The sequence below is a fragment of the Leuresthes tenuis genome, unplaced genomic scaffold, assembly GCF_036924035.1.
Source record: "Leuresthes tenuis unplaced genomic scaffold, fLeuTen1.0.hap1 SCAF_4, whole genome shotgun sequence".
Taxonomy (NCBI): Eukaryota; Metazoa; Chordata; class Actinopteri; order Atheriniformes; family Atherinopsidae; genus Leuresthes; species Leuresthes tenuis.
Genome location: NW_027325358.1, coordinates 4,381,234 through 4,402,676, shown reverse-complemented (window position 1 = coordinate 4,402,676; position 21,443 = coordinate 4,381,234). Strand labels below are relative to the sequence as shown.

At 47.8% G+C, this 21,443-nt stretch overlaps 1 protein-coding gene across 5 annotated transcripts in view; it reads left to right on the top strand.

Annotated features, from left to right (window-relative positions):
* LOC140305351 (axin-2-like) overlaps positions 1-20,139 on the top strand; it is a 36,096-nt gene extending 15,957 nt beyond the window's left edge. The window contains exons 1-11 of one of the 5 annotated variants that reach the window (XM_072384187.1): positions 2,873-3,126; positions 4,477-5,418; positions 7,764-7,904; positions 10,421-10,523; positions 12,060-12,200; positions 12,802-13,223; positions 13,313-13,462; positions 13,549-13,782; positions 13,869-13,973; positions 14,404-14,529; positions 18,475-19,066. In XM_072384187.1, the coding sequence (XP_072240288.1) occupies positions 4,586-5,418; positions 7,764-7,904; positions 10,421-10,523; positions 12,060-12,200; positions 12,802-13,223; positions 13,313-13,462; positions 13,549-13,782; positions 13,869-13,973; positions 14,404-14,529; positions 18,475-18,601 (2,382 nt within the window). In that variant the 5' untranslated portion in view covers positions 2,873-3,126; positions 4,477-4,585 and the 3' untranslated portion in view covers positions 18,602-19,066. The other 4 variants (XM_072384189.1, XM_072384186.1, XM_072384188.1 and 1 more) reach the window with 4 other exon arrangements.
* Positions 20,140-21,443: the final 1,304 nt, after the last annotated feature.

Here is a 21,443-nt window from a genome sequence, read left to right as displayed (position 1 = left end):
TCATAATGTAAGTCCTCTATCTATTTCCGTGTATCCTGATGACACCTCTGCTGACAGAAGTGAAATGAATACTTTCACTATCCCTTTAAAGCAGGCTCTAATTAAAGATGAGCTTCCTTTCCAATCTGCGGTGACACACCAGATGCCTTTAATTTCTTCCAAAACCACAAGCTCTCAATTAGCCTCCAGGTCACCCCGTTTTATTGGGGGTTCATAGCACGTCAGTGGCAGCACTCTCGTCCTGTATTGTGCTTTTAAAGCATTTGGATCTCCCTGTGAAATGGTTAGGGGCCTAACAAAGGGGTCACGGCAGGGTCAACATCAAAAAGGGGCTTCTTGTGGCTACTTTACAGCACCCTCTCTCTTTTGTCACTGCTGAACACAAGAGTGCATTCTCAAGGGTCAACAGGTGTGGTCTCAAGAGTTTAGCATCTCATAACCCTTCAAAAATTAATTTAAATAGGTAGCAAGTTGTGTTTCAGCTGCTACTCTGGTGACTGCAGCAGTTTGCTTTATTTAAAACTGACTAAAAACAAATGCATCCTGAGCTTTGACTGCCTTTAAAGGCCTGAGTGAAGCCTCCTGCCTGTCAGCAAAGATTGAACCGTCTCTGGACTTTTTAAACTGATATGTGTGGCCTAATTTAATAATATCTTATCCCAAAAGAGAAATATCCCACTTTTAAGGTGGTCCTGCACCTCAAATATTACATTTCATAACCCGTCAAGATCTCAGTTCTACTTTCTTTAAGGAAGTTTGTGTGCAGATAACACTGTGGCGACACATTCATCTCTTTAATTGGGCCTCGTTCATCAGCAGAATGCCCCTAGAACGTCACGGTGCCATTGCCAATGACCTATTTTGTGATTTTTAGTGCTATCGCTTCCCAGAGCGAAGAGTTGGAAGCTTTTTCCACAATTTGGGTGCTGCAATGTTTGCATTTCTGGCAGAAATATTTTGTTTTACAAGTTTATACATCTTCTTGAGGTGTTCGAAGAAGATTTGATGAGCACCGTGAGGGACGTAAACAACGCTGTGAATCATGTCTCACATGACAAAGAATAAAATTAAGTGACTCAATAGTTGTTTCTAACCTTAAGTGCCTGCCCTGCCTCTTCCCAGATTAGATATAATATTCCAAATATTACCAGAGATTAAAGTCATTCCTGAAGAAGAGCTTTTGTGGATGTCCACCACAGCTGTTGTTTCTTTTCCTCCTTGAGGTTTGTTTCTGGTTAGGACAACTACTTCTTCTACTCAAATACAACCATGAGTCATGGTAGTTTATATTGGCCACCCTCTGGTGACAGTAAGCAGCCCAGTTTATTCCCTTTAGTTTAATAGAAATGTACAATATGTATTTCTTCTCTTTATCTTTAAAACAGATTTTTAATTGACAGCGTTTCAGATTTGCTAGTGAACGAGGAAGAATTTGTGTTTAAATGTAATTTTCTGAAAACATCAGTGAATTTTTAAAAGAAAACAGCATTCAGGAAATAATTGACAGGATGTCGGTGGGATCAGCTGGACTACTGTTGCACAAATAAAACAAGAAACATCTGCTATTGCACATACATTTCTGTGGTTAACAGGATACATCAAAAGTAAAACATGTATCCTGTTTGTCTTTGGGATAAATGGATGACAGTATGAGGCTCAACGGTGCAAGGCTGGAAGAGACTGTCAGCATAGAGCACGTCACCAAGAGACGTTTAATAGAGAAAGATACCGGCACAGCTTTGAGTCCATGTGGGAGTTGCCACACATTATGCTTATTTCTCTATGTCGAACTTAAAATGAATTAATCACACTTTGTGACCTCAGAGAAGTTGGGTTTCATTGGTTGTCTCGTTCTGTACCATCAAGAGTTTTTTTTTTGTGAATTTGAATCCTCTGACTTATATAATTATATTCTCCTTTAAAGTTGATTTTAAACATCAAAGGGACAATATAGCCTTTGAAGTACCATGGGATTGGATCACTGTCTAACCCACTCTTTAAGATTCTGTCACAATGACATTAGGGAAGTCATGTGAATTAAAAGACTAGAGAACAGCTCTTGCCTTTGCTCTGTGTCCAATTTCAATCAAAATGTCATGCTGTGCCATTTTCCCTGAATGTGGAACTAGCAAGTGTGTTACACTGACATCTTTGAGGCAAAAATCCTATGACTAATATGTAAATCATTTGACAGTTACGCTCCACAGCGTTGTCAAATCAGGCCCATAACTTAAAGGATAAGTTTACATTAATACATTTATCATTTTTAGGAGAGCAATGACAAGACGTATAACGCGTTTTATATATATTGTAAGCCAATATAGAAGTCATTGTCCAAAAACTGTCCGACTTAAACAGGTGATGAATGGTGAATATGCCAGAGCGCGCTGCAACAGTGGGCTATAATAAAAGATATAATGGCTTCCCCTGAGCCAGCGCTAAACCCTCTCCTGTCACTTGAGGAGGTCACAAGCAACAAAAGAATTGCTTTTGTTTGCTTTGTGTGTCTGTTGAAACTTTGTGTAGTAACAGACGGACAGTGAGAATAATACTATTGGCGCGGCAGATCACTTACTTCTGACGCTCCAAAGCCTCAGGGAGTTGGCTCAAGATTGCTTGTCTTTGATAAGGTCCTGGCAAACCGCTAAAGCCTGTCCCCGTGTAGAGAAGTTTATTAAACGCTTATAAACATCTAAATGTTAACCTTTACCGGCGAAGAACCCTAGGAATAAACCGATTATGTAATTTACATATGTCTACAGTGGGTATTTTTATTTTCTGGCATTTTTTTTTGTTTTATTTGGGTGGTTTTTGCGAAGACGCGACGCTGTGTTTTTATGTATCTTCCGGGACCAGGCCGGCGGTTCTTTACTTTGAAGTCCACAGTTAAACCTTTAGCCCGGTGGTGTAGAAACAGCCGGGAGGATTTCTGCCGCCTGCCATGACTTCTTGAAACACTACCTGCGGAGAAAAGTCGGGAGGAAAAAGGCTTTTATTCACGACCGCATTAAAATTGTCCAATGTGAGAGTCAGGACAGCGCCGGGGCTGCTGTATAGACACAGCCTGTTGTTGGACTACTTCACTTTCACGTTTTCTAATCAGCGAGCTGGTCGGGTACACGGATGGTAAGTTGTAGGAAAGCTGTTCCACAGGCCCCCTCTCTTGGCCGCTTTGATGTGCTGCTGCTGCGCTTTGAAGTTGAGAAATGCGGGCTATGTTTCTTGTTTGTGGGCGAGAAAAAAAACGGTGAGATAGATAAGAAGCTTATATGTGTGTGCGTGAGTCTATGAATGTGTAGCACAGATAAAACCGAGTATTTGTCGGGTGGTGCTTCTTCGGGCTGGGAAAGAAAGTGTGATGTATTCTTCAGTCGAAGCCCCCTCCACCTCCTTTCTTTTTCACCTCCTCCAGATTTTGACACCCCCAGTGATCTACATAGGCAGTGAGCCTGCCTACTCTGAGGTCAGTTGTTGAATGGGACAGAGTACATTAAACTACTGCGCTTGTTTCACAGAGAGGCAGCGCACATGTGGCGCCGCGCAGGCTTGAAATAGTCCGCCGCTGATTTGTGTTGAGCTGGAGTACGATTCCGAGAGTTTTGGACAGCGTTCGTCTCAACTAAAAATGGAGTAACAGTTTAACTTTTCACGGGTTTTATTCTGTTTGGATCTGCTGTGCGATGGTATGTTGCTTTGCGCTTATTTTCTGTATCCTTTGGATTTTAGATGTAGTGACTGGAACAGTCGTGCACGTTTCTTCTTTAAGCTCTTGCTTGTCAGACTATTAGAGTCTCTTTACTTTTTGCGCGCAGTTTGTGATTGGAATCATTTTGACACCGAGCTTTACGCGTTAAGTATTTCATTCGCGTTGAGCTGTAGCTTGAGAAAGATGATGTATTTATTAACCTTCTTTTGGTTGGTATTAAGGCGACTGGCCGCTTCCATTCACGGATGAGCGGCTGTTTTTTTTTTATTTCTCCCGCACATTACAACGTTTAAGGTCATTCTGGAGCAGATCTCAAAGTGTCGGTCTGTACATTTCTGGGATGTGAGGACAAGTGTGTGCGGCTCCGGGTGGAATCGGGTATGTGTGCGAGATGCAGGCAGGGAAGGGTACGCTTGTTCGAAACAGATTGGGAATTAATTGGAGTTGAAGCCTGTGACATGGACTCGTTAGGAAAACACGTGTAAGCCACAGTTGTGACGATACGATTTGGTGACGAACAAGCCTGTGTGAGATGATTATTCCTGTAAAATGTTTTTTGATGTGGCAGATGAATACACGTAGAGAATGTAGGTTGTAGTTGATCTCTCATTTAGGTTATAAATAGGTAAATGAAACGGGGAAGAAAGCCTTTCATATTTCCTTTCTCTGTGAACCCGGCGAGGCTTTTTTGAAAGGGACTGTTTACTTGATGTGTGTCTTTGAAGTTCAGCAGGATCTGGCTTTGATTAGATCAATACTTTGTGTTTCAGAGTGAAGAGGAGCTGAGAAGCTCCCCCGCTGCTTTTAGAGAGTGAGGAGGATTAGGCTGGAGCTCAGTGGAGGCACGACGGCACTCACACTGCAACCAGAGCTGGAGCCATGAGCAGGGCGCTTACGGAGCACATCAGCAGTAGCTTCCGAGAAGATGCTCCTCGTCCTCCGGTACCGGGGGAAGAGGGAGAGGCGTCATGCTACAACCCCAGCAGACCTGCCAAAATGAGAGCCCAGAGCAAGGTTAAAGATACCCCCGTCACCGCCGCTTCTCCCGGCTCCACACCGCGGAGGAACGAGGATGGACTCGGGGAGCCAGAGGGCAGCGCGTCCCCGGACTCTCCCCTAGTCCGGTGGACAAAGTCCCTGCATTTTCTTCTGGGTGACCAAGACGGTGCTCATCTCTTCAAGACCTTTTTGGAGCGGGAGAATTGCGTGGACACTTTGGACTTTTGGTTCGCCTGCAACGGCTTCAGGCAAATGGACTTAAAGGATACCAAAACGCTGCGAGTTGCCAAAGTTATTTTCAAGCGGTACATCGAGAACAACAGCATTGTCGCTAAGCAGCTGAAACCGGCCACCAAAACCTTCATAAGGGATAGTATCAAGAAGCAACAAATAGACTCTGCTATGTTTGACCAGGCTCAGACGGAAATTCAGTCCCACATGGAGGAGAATGCATACCAGATGTTTTTGACCTCTGACATATACCTCGAATATGTGCGCACCGGCTGCGAGAATGCCGCCTACATGAACCACGGCGGACTGGGCAGCCTCAAGCTGATGTGCGGATACCTTCCTCCTCTGATGGAAGAAGAGGAATGGAGTTGTAATGACCTGAAGGCGAAAAGCTTAGGGTCTGTGGTTGGACTGTCTGCGAAAAACCTGAGGGCTACTGCTACCCTCCGGACAGCAGCTGAAGTGCTGGAGAACAATTGCAGGTAAGCGCAGGGCTCACCTGGCAAAGAATGTCTTGTTTTATCACGTTTTAGTGCTGGTTGATTCATTTAATATTAGTTACTGTAGTCACTCATTAAACCGTGGATATGTGGCAGTTAATTTCCCAAATGCCTGAGAGAGGTAAAGCCACACGATCAAAGTGTCTCAGAGGAACATGCCTGTATATTTGTGCCCTCCTGCCTTGCAGTTAGTCGAGGGGTTGGAGGGGTGGGTACAAAACATCAATGCATCTGAGCCTTCCTTTTAAGTAAATGGTGTCTTGCAGGCAGCCCTCTGCTGGCTTGCTCAAGTTTCCTGTGCTTTGAAACCCTTCCTCCGGTTCAGGAATGAATTCAGACACCGAGCCTCATGACTGTTACAGCTACATCAAGAAGTATGATGCTATTGTAAAGTTGTGCTGGTTTTTTTTTCTCTTTCTTCATTCTGCCCACTAAACCACACAGTTATTGTTCACTGTCACAAAATTTCCCTAATCCGGGGAAATGCTAACGCAGAGTTAAAACAACTGCGACTCTAGGCGGAGATATTGTTCTCTTGGTCCGAGATGAAAGCAGAGCTGTTTGTGGAAAGCATTCGCTTTTATCTTAAGAACTCATCCCACACATTGTCCAACAGCTGAAATCTTTTCAAGCCAGGAACATTTTCAAAAAGTGGATTTTATGCATGAGCCTGCATCAAAGGGAAGTTAAAAGTTTTTTTCACCAAACAACTTTGTCCTCACATCTGGATGCAATTATTCCTTAGAGGCCTGATAATGCCTTGATGCTTTGGCTTTGTAAGGAAAGTGCAAGTTTAGAGATATTTCATACCTTCCCTGTCACACTGTCTAAACATATGAGAGCTTAGATTGAAATTGTCTACAGAATAAGGTTCTAAATAACAGCGTAGAAAAGTGATCAGATGAACTAACTCCATTTAAGCGTTTTCTCCTTCACGTGAGCAGATGTCAGATAACATCACAGCACAGTTGCTCATTTGCTTGGAAGTGGCCATGTTGAGCCAGGAGCCAATAAGCTCAGGGTTTGTTGACATGTGGGCATATCCTGCTTTCCCGGTGTGATCCCTGCATTCTTGTTTTTCACTAAAAGAATAGCGGGAGGGGGAGAGAGCCCCTTTTTCTCCCTTCCGTCACCCGCGCTCTCCCCCTTCCCTCTGCCCCTCACCATCTCTGTAGGTCAACCAATTTCCATCTCAAACATGTGGAACTAATTTTGCCACTGCACAAATTCTGTTTTCCCCCTTTTTTTGAGAGACCTCGACTCCAGAGTGGTAGAAAAACACAACAACACAACATCCTCGGCTCCAGCCACACATGGTGTGTGTCAGTTTTCCCTTTTCTTTCTGCCCAGCACTTATATCTCCTCTGTTTGCAAGAAAAATCTGTCTGACACACCAAGCATGCTTTGGAGGGAGACAGAAAGACAAGAGGAGGGGAAGGGGTAAAAACAAGGAGGAGGGGGGATCGAGAAATAAAGAAAAGAGATGGAGAAAGAGCGAGGGGGTGCAGGAGGCCCAGCTGTGCTAAATACCTGACTCTTTGCGTGGACCTTCCAAAGGTCAGATTTGTGCTTGGGGCCTACAGCTTTAGTCATGCTGGGGTTCTCCTCAGCACTCCCAGCAGAAGGCATTCTCATAAAGAAAGGGGCCCACCTTCCCCCTTTCCCTCTCTCCTTCTCACTCCCTCTCTAAAGCTCAAGTTCCCCCTTCCTCTCCTTCCCTCCCTCTTCCTTGTCCACCCCCTTCACTACTGAAACAGGAATGCAACACAGCAGGAGAGAGTAAAAAGACAGAGAGAGACTTTAAAAAGAAAAGCAGGGGAGAGCTGGTGAGGGAGGGGCCCCAGACTGGCTGATAGCAAGGAGAGATGGAAGCGGGAGACCATGGAGGAGAAAACACAAGTTTGAGAGTCTGGCCCAAACAAAAGGGTGGAGAGATAACAGAGGAGGGAGAGAGACAGGAGATGCTGTTGCTCATTCACAAACAGCAAGGCTGCTGACTTCATAAACACCCCCCCGACTCCCAACCCTGGCATGTCAGGGAGGAGGGACATGAAAGGAAGAGTGAGAGAAAGAAAAACAGAGGACCTATAGCTCCATCCATAACACTGCTGTCACATTCCTCAGGCCCCAAACCTCATGAAAGAGACTCTAATTACAGAAATCTGCAGAGAACATCAACAAAACAAACTCCAAGCTGACACGTTGGCTCTTAAATAAACAGGAGCAGGAAACCGAGCAAATAAACGCTGCCCAACTGTGTCACCTCGCTCCACTGTCTCCACTTCACACCTTAAAGCCTGGCTAATGTCTTCCTGGCTCTTTCACAGGTCCCATCGTCGGGGAGACCCCGCCAGCCCATACTTTGTGAACTCCGGCTACATTTTTGCCCCCGCCACCAGTGCCAATGACAGCGAGATCTCCAGCGATGCCACAACAGATGACTCCATGTCAATGACGGACAGTAGCGTGTAAGTGTTTCTGCTTTTATTCGTCCGGTTGATCAGTTTCATTAGCGCCCAGCTGGCTCCGGAGATAAAGCAGCACCTCGAAAAAGCTCATTTCCGTGCAGCTGACGGTCGCCAGAGCTCTGTGAATTTTATTATTTCCATCCTATCTAAACGAGCCTGGACCAAATTTCAGTCAACACCTTTCCAGGAAAAAATGTAGGGGTGTGAAGAAAAATATTTGGCCTTGTGGCGCAACAGGCTGAGCTTTTCTTGGGGCCAGGGGACTGCACTGTTGAAGAATAATGATGTGTAATGTATTTTAATTATCCTCCATGATTGACTCCAGGTAGTTCTATTAATGTGTAGTTGTTGCTGTGGCCTCCAGGGAGATAACTCTGGGAAAGTCATTATGTCTGAAGACCTTTTGAAGTTTATTCTGATGTGTTGCAGGCTGGAGAGAGGGGAGAACAAAATAAGAACGTCTTGATGTGGGTGGGGGCGTTGCCTCATTTTCCTCAAAGTTGATATGTATCCATCCCACCCACCCTTCTGCCACAACAGACTTGTTTTTTTCATATTATCTAATCGCTTTTTCCCTTTGAAGAAGTGGAGGAGTGGGGGAGGGAAATGGCCATTCGGGCCTCAAGACAAACTCATTGAAAAAATGTTGGCACCAAATGAAAGAAGGCTTACTCACATGGTGGGTCGGTTTCCTGCCACTGGCCTCCGCGGCGTGCTGAGATCATGTGTCTGCGAGGCTTTCACAGGGGTTACTCATTTCAAGACCTTGGGACAAGACACAAGGGGACCCCCCCCCCGTCAGAAAAGAAAAATTAAAAGAATAGATAAAAATCACATCCTCAACTTCTCTCCTTCACCTTCCAGAACCATAAGCAGAGGCAGCGAGGCTCCAAGAGCAGGAGAGTGAGAAAATAAAGTGCACGGAGTATAAAGGGCTTAACTGAATCGCTTTCAGCCTATTGTTAGGTGAGGGGAGCTTAGCGGGATAAGAGGGTGGCTGGCTGCTTTGAAAATGACTTGCAGTACTGAATAGGAGAACCCCATAAAGTAAGGCCCCATGAAAGAGTCCACGGCTGTTTTCTCTTCCCCGACCTGGACAAAGCACCCGGCCGTCGGTCACATGGTCCGCCGGGGTGGGGACATTGATGAAAACGGAGCCAGTGAGGGGGAAGCTGGTGAGCTTCCTTTGCTGCTAACTTTGGGCTTCTCGTTAGCGCATCAGTTCCTCTGGGCTGTTGAGTTTTACTTTTGAAGAGTTTCCTGTGCTTCTTCCTGTGCCTTCAGGGATGATGGCTTGTAGTCTCGGGGGTGCAGTTTGTGAAGCATTGATTTTGGTCGTAGGCTTCTCTTACAAGAGGCTCACTGCAAGTTAGGTGATATCTCCAGCCTGGTCCCATCATCAGATTGTTCCTGATAATGTCTCACTGACGTGCGACTGACTGATGCTGCTCAGATGAAGACAATGAAAAAGACTAATTGCTGGACAGCTTCACATGTCAGCCATCTTCTTTCAACACTTGTGTGAAGGCCTTTGACACGGTCCTCTTCCTCGTCTGTCTCCAGCTTCTGAACCTCTCATTCGAAGGAACAATTTGATCAGCGCGTCCTTTTGTAGTGGTTAAAAGACACACTGCAAATTTGAATCTCATTTCCCAGATAAAGAACAAGAAGAGAAGGATTTGGGAAAGGGGGGTTTGGAAGAAGGGTTGGGGGGGATTTTTTTCTCTTTTTGCTTATATCTTATTTATGGATTTACTTGGACGCTGGGGAATGCTGCTGCACCAACTTCAAACATTACCTTATCTTACAAACCAGCCTTTTGATGTTGCTGAGATCAGAGGCTCACTGCAGAGCGCTTGCCAAACGAAGATGGCAGCGGGTGCATATGTGCATGAGTGTGAGATTTCAAAGAGGCAGCAGAAAAAGTAGCGTTTGGGCTAGGTCAGACACTTCTGAGCAGCCAAAACGGCCATGATAATTGGCCGAGCTTAAGCAGCAACTGACTGGAAAAGCTAGCTGACGGAAGTAAATGCAGAATGAGACTCCCAGAATGAAGCCCTAATTTTCATGTTCTTTGCCGTATCTCTGTTTTTAGCAGCGACAGAGCCAGAAGGACTCGGGTGCCATTTGCTACCCTGCTTTAGCCTTTGTGGGTTTTGACACTTCACAGCTACTGTAGTTTTTTCAAACAGAAACTGTCAGAGTTGATGCGGACGGGTGTAATTCTATTCGCGGGGCTCCTTTTGAAGCCTGTGGTGAAGTGTTTTGCATATCTCTGTAAGGCTGCCTGGCCTTGTGCTTCAGCAGTGTCGTGCTGTGTTGAGCCGGTCACTTCAGGGGTCAGCTGCCTCCTCAGGGCACCTGCAGCTGTTGTGAAGGTACTCTTACCTGAGCGGTGACCTGCAGCAAGGGATCGAAAACTTTGCAACCCATTATAGTCAGTTATTTGCTAATGAGGTTGTTTTCATTGATAACTGACTTTTGAAGTAAATGTTTGATATGTTTCTCCTTCACAGAGATGGAATCCCTCCCTACAAGCAGGGCACCAAGAAGCAGCTTCAGCGGGAAATGCATCGCAGTGTTAAGATCAACGGTCAAATTACGCTACCCCACTTTCCCGTGAGTCCTTCTTCCTTACACTCCACTTCCTGTCTTAGTGTTTCTCATTATTTTGAAGGGATAAACTCCACCTTTTACACCCTGGTTCTTTCAAAGAGACCCTCCTGCGGTTTCAAGCCCCCACCCTTTCTTTCTGCAGGGCTGTTGGTATAAATATGAGCCGTCATCTTCCTGTCTCATAACTGTACGACTCTAAATGTCACGGTATCAGATTATTGACTAATGATGCCTGTAGGAGTGTCACCACAGTAATGACAAATTCATCAGGAAGCTTATTCTTCCAACTGGCTAAAAAAATGACCAAAACTACTGCTGAGATCCCAGAAACACCAGTATCTGATTCAGAAGCTCTAAGAAAGCCGGTGAGGACAGATTGACACAGGTTAGGAGCAAAGAAAATGAATATGAAGTTCTTTTGTCTTCATATCCAAATAGGTATGTGTTTTTGGAGGGGATGTGCGTGTTTGTGCATGCGTCTGTTCCCCCAGTTTTCTCTTTTCCTCTGTCTTTTTTTTTCCTCCCAATCTCTCTGTCTCTCTCTTCCTTTCCCACTTGCACTCCTTTAATGTCTCCCTCCTGATTTGGAGATGGCTCTGTCTCCCATGATGCACCAGCCCCAGGCAGCGGGGGCCCCGTGCAGGGCTGGCGCTCCTTTGCCAGCAGCTCTGCTTGCCTTTCTTCTTCTTCCCTTCATCGTGTCTACAAAGAGATGAGAGGAACAACAAAAAAAAAAAGTCAAAATCAAGAAAGTCAGTGTGCCAAATAACAAAAAAGTAAGAAAGGGAAGCCAGCGCATATAGTTAAAGAAAAAGGAGGATAATGTGACTAGAGTACCTCTGAGCTGCACTGCATGCAGCCTGGAAATAAATTACTACTTCCCTTCAGATCTTTCCAGTATTTGACTCCTCTATCCTCTCCCTCCCTCCTTTCCTTCCTTCTCTGTCTCTCTGTCATCTTTGCCACTCAGCAAACGCACATCTCAATCCTCTTCCTTTTTTCATGCTGTTAATTTTGTCACCCTCTCCCTTTTCCTCCCCTCTCCTCTCCTCACTCTCTTCTCTGTCAATATCTGGCTTTTATTCGGAGATTTAAAGCTGCATGTCCCTCCCACCCCTAGTGTGCGTTTGATGTTCGACAAGGGCCCTTTGAAGTGTGCTGACTTCAGAGGCTGCCTTGCTGATGGCTTGGTCGGGCTACAGAGGGTGCAGGCAGGGGGCCTCCCCTCCGAGCAAGACCAACTGCTGCCCCGCCATTGCTACCCCCTTCTCTTCCCCTCGCCCAGCAGCTTGGCACTGCCAAGGGCACTGGGCATGAGAAGATTTTGGGAGCGATGGGCGGTGAGGAAGGTTCAGGTTAGCTCCAGGGCAAGGACGTGTGGATTAGGCCTTTTGGAATAGTAGCATGCTTTTTGGAACAAGATAGGATTAGGGCAAGGGCAGTGGATTAATGCACCATATTGCATCCATCAGAAACACTAAGTAGTTACACTTTCACACACATTAAAGTCTCCTCCTCTCTGTGTTGTTTGCCCTGCAGAGGACACACCGGCTGCCTAAGGAGATGACCCCCGTGGAGCCCTCAGCCTTTGCTGCCCAGCTTATCGCCAGACTGGAGAAGCTGAAGCGAGAGCAGGACACGATGAGCTCTCTGGAGGAGAGGCTGCAGCAGATCCAAGAGGTACGGATGCAGACAAACCTTCTCTAAATGCTCTCAACACTTCCACTTACTTTAAACAGGGCTCCTACTTAGAAATTCTACACAGAGCCAAGGTAGTTTAAGACGATGGTTCCATACTTCTCTCCAAAAGCCTTTACAGCAGCCTGGAATGACGGAGAGCAGGGTAAACACCGGGGGATTTAAAGGCATCTGAGTGTAGCTGCTGCCTCGCTCTGCCTCTATGTCCTCCTCCATTTCATTTGCAGAAGGAACTTTCAAACTTATGTTTCTAGACATACTTTTAGTTCCTCCAAATAGCACTTAGTTGCTCTCCAGTGGCACGTTTGCTGAATATGTGTAGTGCCAGTCTCTTTGTGAAGCACACGCACTTTCTGCATTATAGATGAAACACACCCAAAGCCTGTTAGCGAAGATAACAGTGTGGCAAAAAGGAAACTCACATCAAGTTATCCAGGCGTTTGCTCTCTCCGACTTCAGAGGACGATAGATATAAGCTGGTGTAAGCTGAGACAGAAATTCCTCTGCTGGCTGCCTTTCCCTCATGTGACTTCTAATGTTTCGTCAACTGCTTTAACTTTTCATTTTTTCTTTGCCTGTGCAGGAGGATGAAAGGGAGGAGAGCGCCGACCTCAGCAGCAGCACCTCCCTCCATCACCCTCTGCTGCCATCTGGTAGCCACTGTGAGGAAGACCCCCAGGCTATCCTTGACGAGCACCTTTCACGTGTGCTGAAGACACCGGGGTGCCAGTCGCCTGGTACGGTTCGGCACTCGCCACGTTCACGCTCCCCAGATCGAACGGGCGCTTTGGTGTCCTCTGGCCACGGGCCTTTCTTCGGTGCTTATCACGGTCCCACCAAGGTCCTGATGACGGGCCGGCAGTCCACAAAGCACATTCACCACCACTACATCCACCATCACCACGCTGGGCCAAAAACCAAGGAGCAGATCGAGAGCGAGGCGGCTCAGCGCGTGCAGTGCCTCTGCCCCCAAGGGGGCGCCAGTTATTCCGACTTCACACCTGCGTGAGTGCTGTAGCTTGGCTCTGTGCAACCTCGGCTGTGGTAAAACTGCTCTCTCTCTTCTCCTAACTCGCCTCTCGTTCTTCCTCCAGTCGCTGCAGCACTTTGTCCAGACGGCCCATCAAGGCCTGCGAGGAGGGCGTGTCCTCACCCTGCCTTCCCCTCGTTTCCACTGACCGCTCTCAGAATGTTTGGCAGTGGATCCTGGAGAGCGAGAGGCAGGGCAAGCACAAGCCACACATGTAAGTGCCGTTAATAACTAGAGCATCATCGGTTCCGCAGACGGCCGGACTCCGAAGCTCATGTCTTTTCCTGAACCTCCGAACAGCTCTCAAGGCCTCAAGAAGTCCAGTCCGCTCGACCCCAAGATCCTCCCTGCACGAAGCAGCTTCTCTTGGGGTGGAGGTGGCATCGGTAATGGGGCTCACCTCCGCAGCCATCACCCGGGCCACCCTTTCATCCAGGATCCGGCCATGCCACCCTTACCCCCACCCAACACCCTGGCACAGCTGGAGGAGGCCTGCCGCAGACTAGAGGAGGTTTCCAAGCCGCCAAAGCAAAGGTCAGCTTCAAGCTTTTAGCTAATCTTTTCACATTTGTCTGGATCCTCAGAGGATTGATCAGTAATTGATTTCTTTGATTTCACAGGCATTCCACAGCAGCCAGCAGCCTTCAGAGGGACAGGAGCCATCCAGCTGCCACCTTCCCCTCCGGAGGCAGCTCTGCAGCCAGCCCTGGCCTCCAAGCAGACGAGTACGTCTTTTACTCTGTTCCTTTAACTCAGTTGTTCTCATTTCCTACTCGATTTCTCTCCCCCAAATTTAAGCCCCGATTTAACGCTTTCTCGAGAAGTCCCTCATTCTCCAAGCTTGTGTTTTCCTCCCAGATTTCCTCGCTTCCTGTTGTGAGTCAGCATAACTGTGTCTTTGAAGTCCTCTTGCTTTTTAATCATTTAAGATTAAGTATGCTTTAATTCCGAATCGGCACACTCTCACTAAAGATGTGTCACATAGTCAGTGCTTCATCAGCCTCCTTTATGCGTGGTTAATGCTGGGCTGCGGCCACCTGACTGCGAGCTCTCTTTTCGACTGGGAGCCAGCTTCTGTGTCTTCATTAACAGCTCTTTGTTCACACTCGACAGTCTGACTCATGTTGTAATCATGTGCTCATGTTGTATTTTCAGGTCCAAGGAGCTGGTGGTCACCTACTTTTTCTGTGGCGAGGAAATTCCTTATCGCAGCATGATGAAAACCCACTGCCTCACCCTCGGTCACTTCAAGGAACAGCTTAGCAAGAAAGGCAACTACAGGTAAGCCTGAGCGCACAGACCCCACGTGCACTTATTCACGCCTGTTCGGAGGAGCGCCGTGTTGGTGGAATACTGCACATTTATTGTTGTGCTTACATGCTTCTCTGCTAAGTGGGAGTCTGAAGTACTCGAGCCTGATAGTTGAGAGGAAAAAAATGGGCTGATCCACTGTATTCAGAGCTTACAGAGCGGGGGAGAGGAGGGGGTTCTGGAGGGAATTTTTTCAAACATCTGGTTCTGATTTCCATGCTAAGGCAGCCTTAATAAATACGGCTTTGAAGCTTTGGCCATTTTTATTTTGTGCGCAAAGACCATCGCAAGGTCCTCGCATTCCTCCTCCACACTGTTGCATCAGGCACTGAAATCAAACGCTGCGAGCACCTTCTTCTGTCAATCCCCCCCCACACCCTGCCATCAGTGTCAGATGAAGAGGCCTAATCCATAAACTAAAGAATGCTTGATTAACTGCAAATGTAATCGCCGTCAGTTCAAATAGTCAAAGCACTGCATCACCAGCAAACTGCTCCAGTGTGGAGTAGATTCTGTGCCACTGACAGAAAAAGCCGTGCATGCCTATGACATCAGCATCAGGCTTCAGCCACATCTGCTTGTTAGGCACGAGAGAGAAGAAGGCCTGCAAACAAGTCACTGCACCCCTGCTATCCCATAACTCTTCTGCGAGCGAAGGGGAAGGGGGCGGGCGGGGGGGTGAAGCGTCTGGCTTCAATGGCAGCAGAATGTGTGGAGCTGGTTAATTTGGACATGGCAGCGGTACAGCGGAGAACAGTACTCCGCGGCTCTGCCAGACGATATTGGTGCCAGATGTTGTGAAGAGAGAAAAATCCTGCCACATAAAACATGTTCCAGTGGAAAGACTCCTTCTGTCTCTCTGTCTCACTCTGCAACAAAGTGATGACTTTGAACTATTTGTGAGTGAAAATTTGGAGTTTTATTCAGGGGGAGCACAAAAAAAAAAATAGCCAGTTAGATTGAGAATGGCAGTGCTTTCAATTAGTGGGGATGAGGAAAGAAATGAAAATGAAAGGCTTTAAATCCCGTCCAACAAAGCTTTGGGCAGTGCAGAAGTTTGCTGAGATATTTCAGAATCAAGGAGAAGCTTCTCTCTGCTGCCGTGCTAAAGCAGATCTCCTCCTCCTTCGCTTGTCTGATTACAGTCGGCATGGAAAATAAAGCTGCATGAGTACATTTGTGCACGCCCCTCTGTACATGTGTTGTTTGAATGACTCTAAGCCGAGCTCATAAAACACTGAGCTTTCCCCCTTTTTTATATTCTGAACACAAGCACACATGGGCAAAATGAGGCATTTTTCCATTACAAAGCTTATCATTAAATCCCCTCCTGCTGATCTTTAGCTGGGTTTAAAGTAGAGAGCAGCGATCATTAGGAGACTTCAGTCGCTGGGACCAAGCTAACCCTGGGAGTTATCTCTGCAGCAGAAGAAAAGTGCACAAGCGAGGTGACCCGTGACCTTCAGGAGATCAGTCGGGCTAAAGCCCCTTCAAACCCGGCCCACGTCCAACCTGTCGCACCTCCGAGCCGAGCCGAGCCGAGCCGAGCCGAGCCGCTTGCTCTTTTTTTCCTCCTGCTCTCCGCTGGCCATCGGAAAGCTGTGTGTCAGTGACAGCGAGTGTGTGTCCTTCACAGCGAGTGTGTGTCCGTGACAGCGAGTGTGTGTCCGTGACAGCGAGTGTGTGTCCGTGACAGCGAGTGTGTGTCCGTGACAGCGAGTGTGTGAGCGTGACAGCGAGTGTGTGTCCGTGATAGCGAGTGTGTGTCCGTGACAGCGAGTGCGTGTCAGTGACAGCGAGTGTGTGTCCGTGATAGCGAGTGCGTGTCCGTCACAGCGAGTGTGTGTCCGTGACAGCGAGTGTGTGTCCGTGACAGCGAGTGTGTGTCCGTGACAGCGAGTGTGTCCGTGACAGCGAGTGTGTGTCAGTGACAGCGAGTGTGTGTCCGTGACAGCGAGTGTGTGTCAGTGACAGCGAGTGTGTGTCCGTCACAGCGAGTGTGTGTCCGTGACAGCGAGTGTGTGTCCGTGACAGCGAGTGTGTGTCCGTGACAGCGAGTGTGTGTCCGTCACAGCGAGTGTGTGTCCGTCACAGCGAGTGCGTGTCAGTGACAGCGAGTGCGTGTCCGTGACAGCGAGTGTGTGTCCGTCACAGCGAGTGTGTGTCCGTGACAGCGAGTGCGTGTCCGTGACAGCGAGTGTGTGTCCGTGACAGCGAGTGTGTGAGCGTGACAGCGAGTGCGTGTCCGTGACAGCGAGTGTGTGTCCGTCACAGCGAGTGTGTGTCCGTGACAGCGAGTGTGTGAGCGTGACAGCAAGTGTGTGTCCGTGATAGCGAGTGTGTGTCCGTGACAGCGAGTGTGTGTCCGTGACAGCGAGTGTGTGTCCGTGACAGCGAGTGTGTGTCCGTGACAGCGAGTGTGTGTCAGTGACAGCGAGTGTGTGTCCGTGACAGCGAGTGTGTGTCCGTGACAGCGAGTGTGTGTCCGTGACAGCGAGTGTGTGTCCGTGACAGCGAGTGTGTGTCCGTGACAGCGAGTGCGTGTCCGTGACAGCGAGTGCGTGTCCGTGACAGCGAGTGCGTGTCCGTGACAGCGAGTGCGTGTCCGTGACAGCGAGTGTGTGAGCGTGACAGCGAGTGTGTGTCCGTGACAGCGAGTGTGTGTCCGTCACAGCGAGTGTGTGTCCGTGACAGCGAGTGTGTGAGCGTGACAGCAAGTGTGTGTCCGTGATAGCGAGTGTGTGTCCGTGACAGCGAGTGTGTGTCCGTGACAGCGAGTGTGTGTCCGTGACAGCGAGTGTGTGTCCGTGACAGCGAGTGTGTGTCCGTGACAGCGAGTGTGTGTCCGTGACAGCGAGTGTGTGTCCGTGACAGCGAGTGTGTGTCCGTGACAGCGAGTGTGTGTCCGTGACAGCGAGTGGGTCAGTGACAGCGAGTGTGTGTCAGTGACAGCGAGTGTGTGTCCGTGACAGCGAGTGTGTGTCCGTGACAGCGAGTGTGTGTCCGTGACAGCGAGTGTGTGTCCGTGACAGCGAGTGCGTGTCCGTGACAGCGAGTGCGTGTCCGTGACAGCGAGTGCGTGTCCGTGACAGCGAGTGCGTGTCCGTGACAGCGAGTGCGTGTCAGTGACAGCGAGTGCGTGTCCGTGACAGCGAGTGTGTGTCCGTGACAGCGAGTGTGTGTTCGTCACAGCGAGTGTGTGTTCGTCACAGCGAGTGCGTGTCCGTGACAGCGAGTCCGTGTCCGTGACAGCGAGTGTGTGTCCGTGACAGCGAGTGTGTGTCCGTGCGCAGGCGGCAGAGTTTGGTCACAGACAGACTCTCAGGCACCTGAAATGTCAACCTGTGTGACAGAAAGAGCCTTCATTTGACAGCCAGCTCAATTAGAAGCCATGGAGACTCAGAGGAGGGGGGCACCGCAGAGCAGAAAGGTGATTGCTTAAGACAGCCTCTAATTAACCCTTCAGCTTTAATCAGGCCGTGCAGGACAGATCTGCAGAGCGGCCATGAAGGAGCGGACGAGCGCCGCTCCCAGGCTGTTCCCAGCAGCTTGAATCATCGCGTTTAAACGCAGGGTTCAGCTCTGTTTGCACAGCGGTGTGATGTGGAGTCAGGCTCCACCTTTGAAGTGTGCGGGGATGGCATTGAAGGCTATGACTAAGTTGTTTTGTACAGGATCCATTTCTGGCTCTCAGAGTGTGTGTGTGTGTCTGTGTTTGATTTGGACTAAAGGGAGTTGTGCGCGGGCATGTATACGTAAGTAGTCGTGCAGGAGCCTCAAAGCGGTTCAGAACACGATGAAACATATCAGATGCACTCCTGCTGCCACTCTGTCAGATATCGTTTGAGTTCAGGCTTTTTTCCGTACCTACGCTCTTCTAATCACAGACCTTCCTCTTTGCTTTTGTCTCCTCAGGTACTACTTCAAGAAGGCGAGTGATGAGTTTGAGTGCGGCGCCGTGTTTGAGGAGGTGTGGGAGGACGCCGCCGTGCTGCCCATGTATGAGGGCAAGGTCCTGGGCAAGGTGGAGAGGATGGACTGACGACCGCGGCCTACGGACTCCAACCAAAAGCTAAAAACTGTCCCTAAAAACCCGAGCAACAGACTCTGTAAAAAACAACAAAAAAAACTTTTTTAATTTCCTAATATTAAGCTAAACAGAGTTAATATATCCAGCACAAGAGGAGTGATTGAAGGAAGACGAGCCAATGAAGTATGCCGAATTCAGAGGAGGTGCCGCCCCTCCCTGACTCTCTCAACCAATCAGCCTTAGAAACACAAGGGAACGACACGTGAGACTCTGAAGCCCAACGATCGCAGGCCAGTGGGGGGGAGACCCGCCTCCTCTTGAACAGAACCACTGAAGATGTAGATGACGGCTGTGTTGCGAGGTGATGACAGACTGATGGTGCCTCAGGCTCGACCTGCTGTTCACATTACGCTCCAACACGTCCATACGTGTGCATATACATACGTGCATATATGTATATTTACATGTATTATATATATAGAGGCATTCTACAGCATTTGTCTTGAGTTGAAAGTTTTTATTTAGTATTTATTGATAAAAGAACCTTTCCCTCTTCCCCCTTCCTAAGTCTTATTAACCTGTGACCCCCCCCCCTCCCTGTTTCCAGCCAATGGGCAAGCTGCTTTGAATGTTGGGAGAATACTGTGGTGAAACTGTTTGTTTTTGTGTTACTCAAAGGTCGTCCCATAGCCTTGTTGCCACGTCTGACCCAAACCAACAGCCTCAGCGTGGGTCTCGTCCCTCAACGGTTCTAATGGTCAAATCCCAGTCTTATATGCTGCTGATAGTTTGTTATATTGAGTTTGTCACGCTAGCTTCTCCCCCTCCCTCTCTTTATCTCTTTGGCGACGTAGCTCGATCTTTTTTGTTGTGCCTTTGTTTGTAAACCAGGCATTGCACAGGGATGGGGGGTGGTGGGGGGGGTGGATACACACAGAGAGGAGACCTAATAATGGCAGTGTTTACAGCCCGCACACCAAAATAACTCGTGCTAACAAGAATCGGTTTGGGTCACTGAGAACAACTTCTTGAGGAAGTCGGCTCGCGTGTCGGAGAGAAGCGAAGACAGTGAAGAATTATGGCTCCAGTATCTTTTGAATGTTGTTACGGTAACGGCGTACACGGCGGCGCTCCCGCTTACATTGTAATTATGCATTCTGAAGTATGAATACTGACACATGTGATGCACACCACACACATACAAACCACACGTATGAACACATGATCGCTGGTGTTTTCTGAGTACAGCACCTGTGCCTACATGGATGCCATACCATGTGCTACCCTGTTTCAGGGTTTTAATATATATCCCTTGGTTTTCAGAAGGGTTTTATGTTAAAAAGATATTTTTATGCTTTTAATAATGTCCTGTAATCATGTCTTTTTGTTTGGTTTCTACACCATGGCCTTTTTTGTTTTGGTTCATTCTATCTAAACTGTAAATTATACATTATATACAGAGTTTCATTTAAAGATTTACATGGACCTATAATTATTGTAATTATTGAGAGATGTAGCCTTTATTAAAGTTTTATATTTTTCAAATGAAAGCTGAAGTTTCTGGGCTTTTTTCTCCTGTCCTTCTGGTCCAGGTTGTGCTCACAGTAACCCCCCCGCAGGCAGTTCACACCCTGCTGGGTGTCCCTCTCCTGCGTTTCACAGCCCCTGCTGTTAGTGGGCAGCAGGGAGCTTTCACTTGGTTGTAATTTGTGTTGCTGGATCTAACTACACCCTTCGTGCTGGACCTTTAAAGACAGGTTCAGTGCTAAATTTGGGTTGACGCTCCCAGAAATTCAAAAGGCTGGAAGTTGTAGGAATAATGGCATCCATCATCATTACATGAGGGTTCACTTTTTACTACATTTTCATTTAAATTATGAATCCAAATTGCTACGTTAGGTGGTTTAAGGACGTGAATCTCAAGCTGAAGCCACGCTGTAGGTTCCTGCAGCGGCCCCATTCAGTGAAGAAGCTACTTAGAGTTACTATGATGAGGCTGATTCAGATATGAAGCAAGCAGCCATAACATTATAACCACCTGCCTTACGTTGAGTCGCTCCTCCTCATCGACGAAAGTCAGTCAGGATGTGGACAAAACATCTGAGGGCGTCCTGCTGGTGTGTGGAGCACCAGGACATGAGTGACAGGTCCTGCAGAGCCCGGGGGGGGGTTCTCCGTGGTTTAGGCTTGTTTCAGACACCATCAGACTGGTATCGGGGGAGTTTGGAGTCTTCGTGAACACCCCCGACTCTTTGCTGTCCTGCTGCTGCAGTGGTGCTGTTGTCTTACTGAAACGGGCTTTAACTGATTGGAAAGCAGATTCATTGCAGCCATTTACCCGAGTTCTGCTCAGAAAACTCGGCTGCGTGTCGTATCCCATCTTCTCAGGTCAGGGCAAATATTCCTTTGTATTCCACCTCAAATAATAACAGCTGTTAGCTAAATTATGGGAAATACACAACAGGAATAATTACGCCCCACATCATGTTAAACATGAAACAATAAGTGCCAGAGGCAGAATGAGGAAAGCAGGGCCAGGAGAGTGGAACCTGTTCTTAAACACCTGCAGTAATTAGTGGTGACAGTTACCTGCCTTCTGTGTAACCTTCATGTCTTAGAAAGTAAAAATGTTGCTACAGCAGAGCTGTCCTCACACGACAGTGCGGGTTTACAGTGGAGAGGAGACTGAATTAAGGTTAGAGTTCAGTCATTATTACAGGAGTTTAAAACTGAAATCCTGTAAAAAAACAACAACAAGTGAACGATTAATTCAAACGAATGAACCCAAACAAACAGAAATCACTCAGTGGTTAAATGTGTGGCTCTGTTTTCAGCTTTAAACAGAAGACGTCAG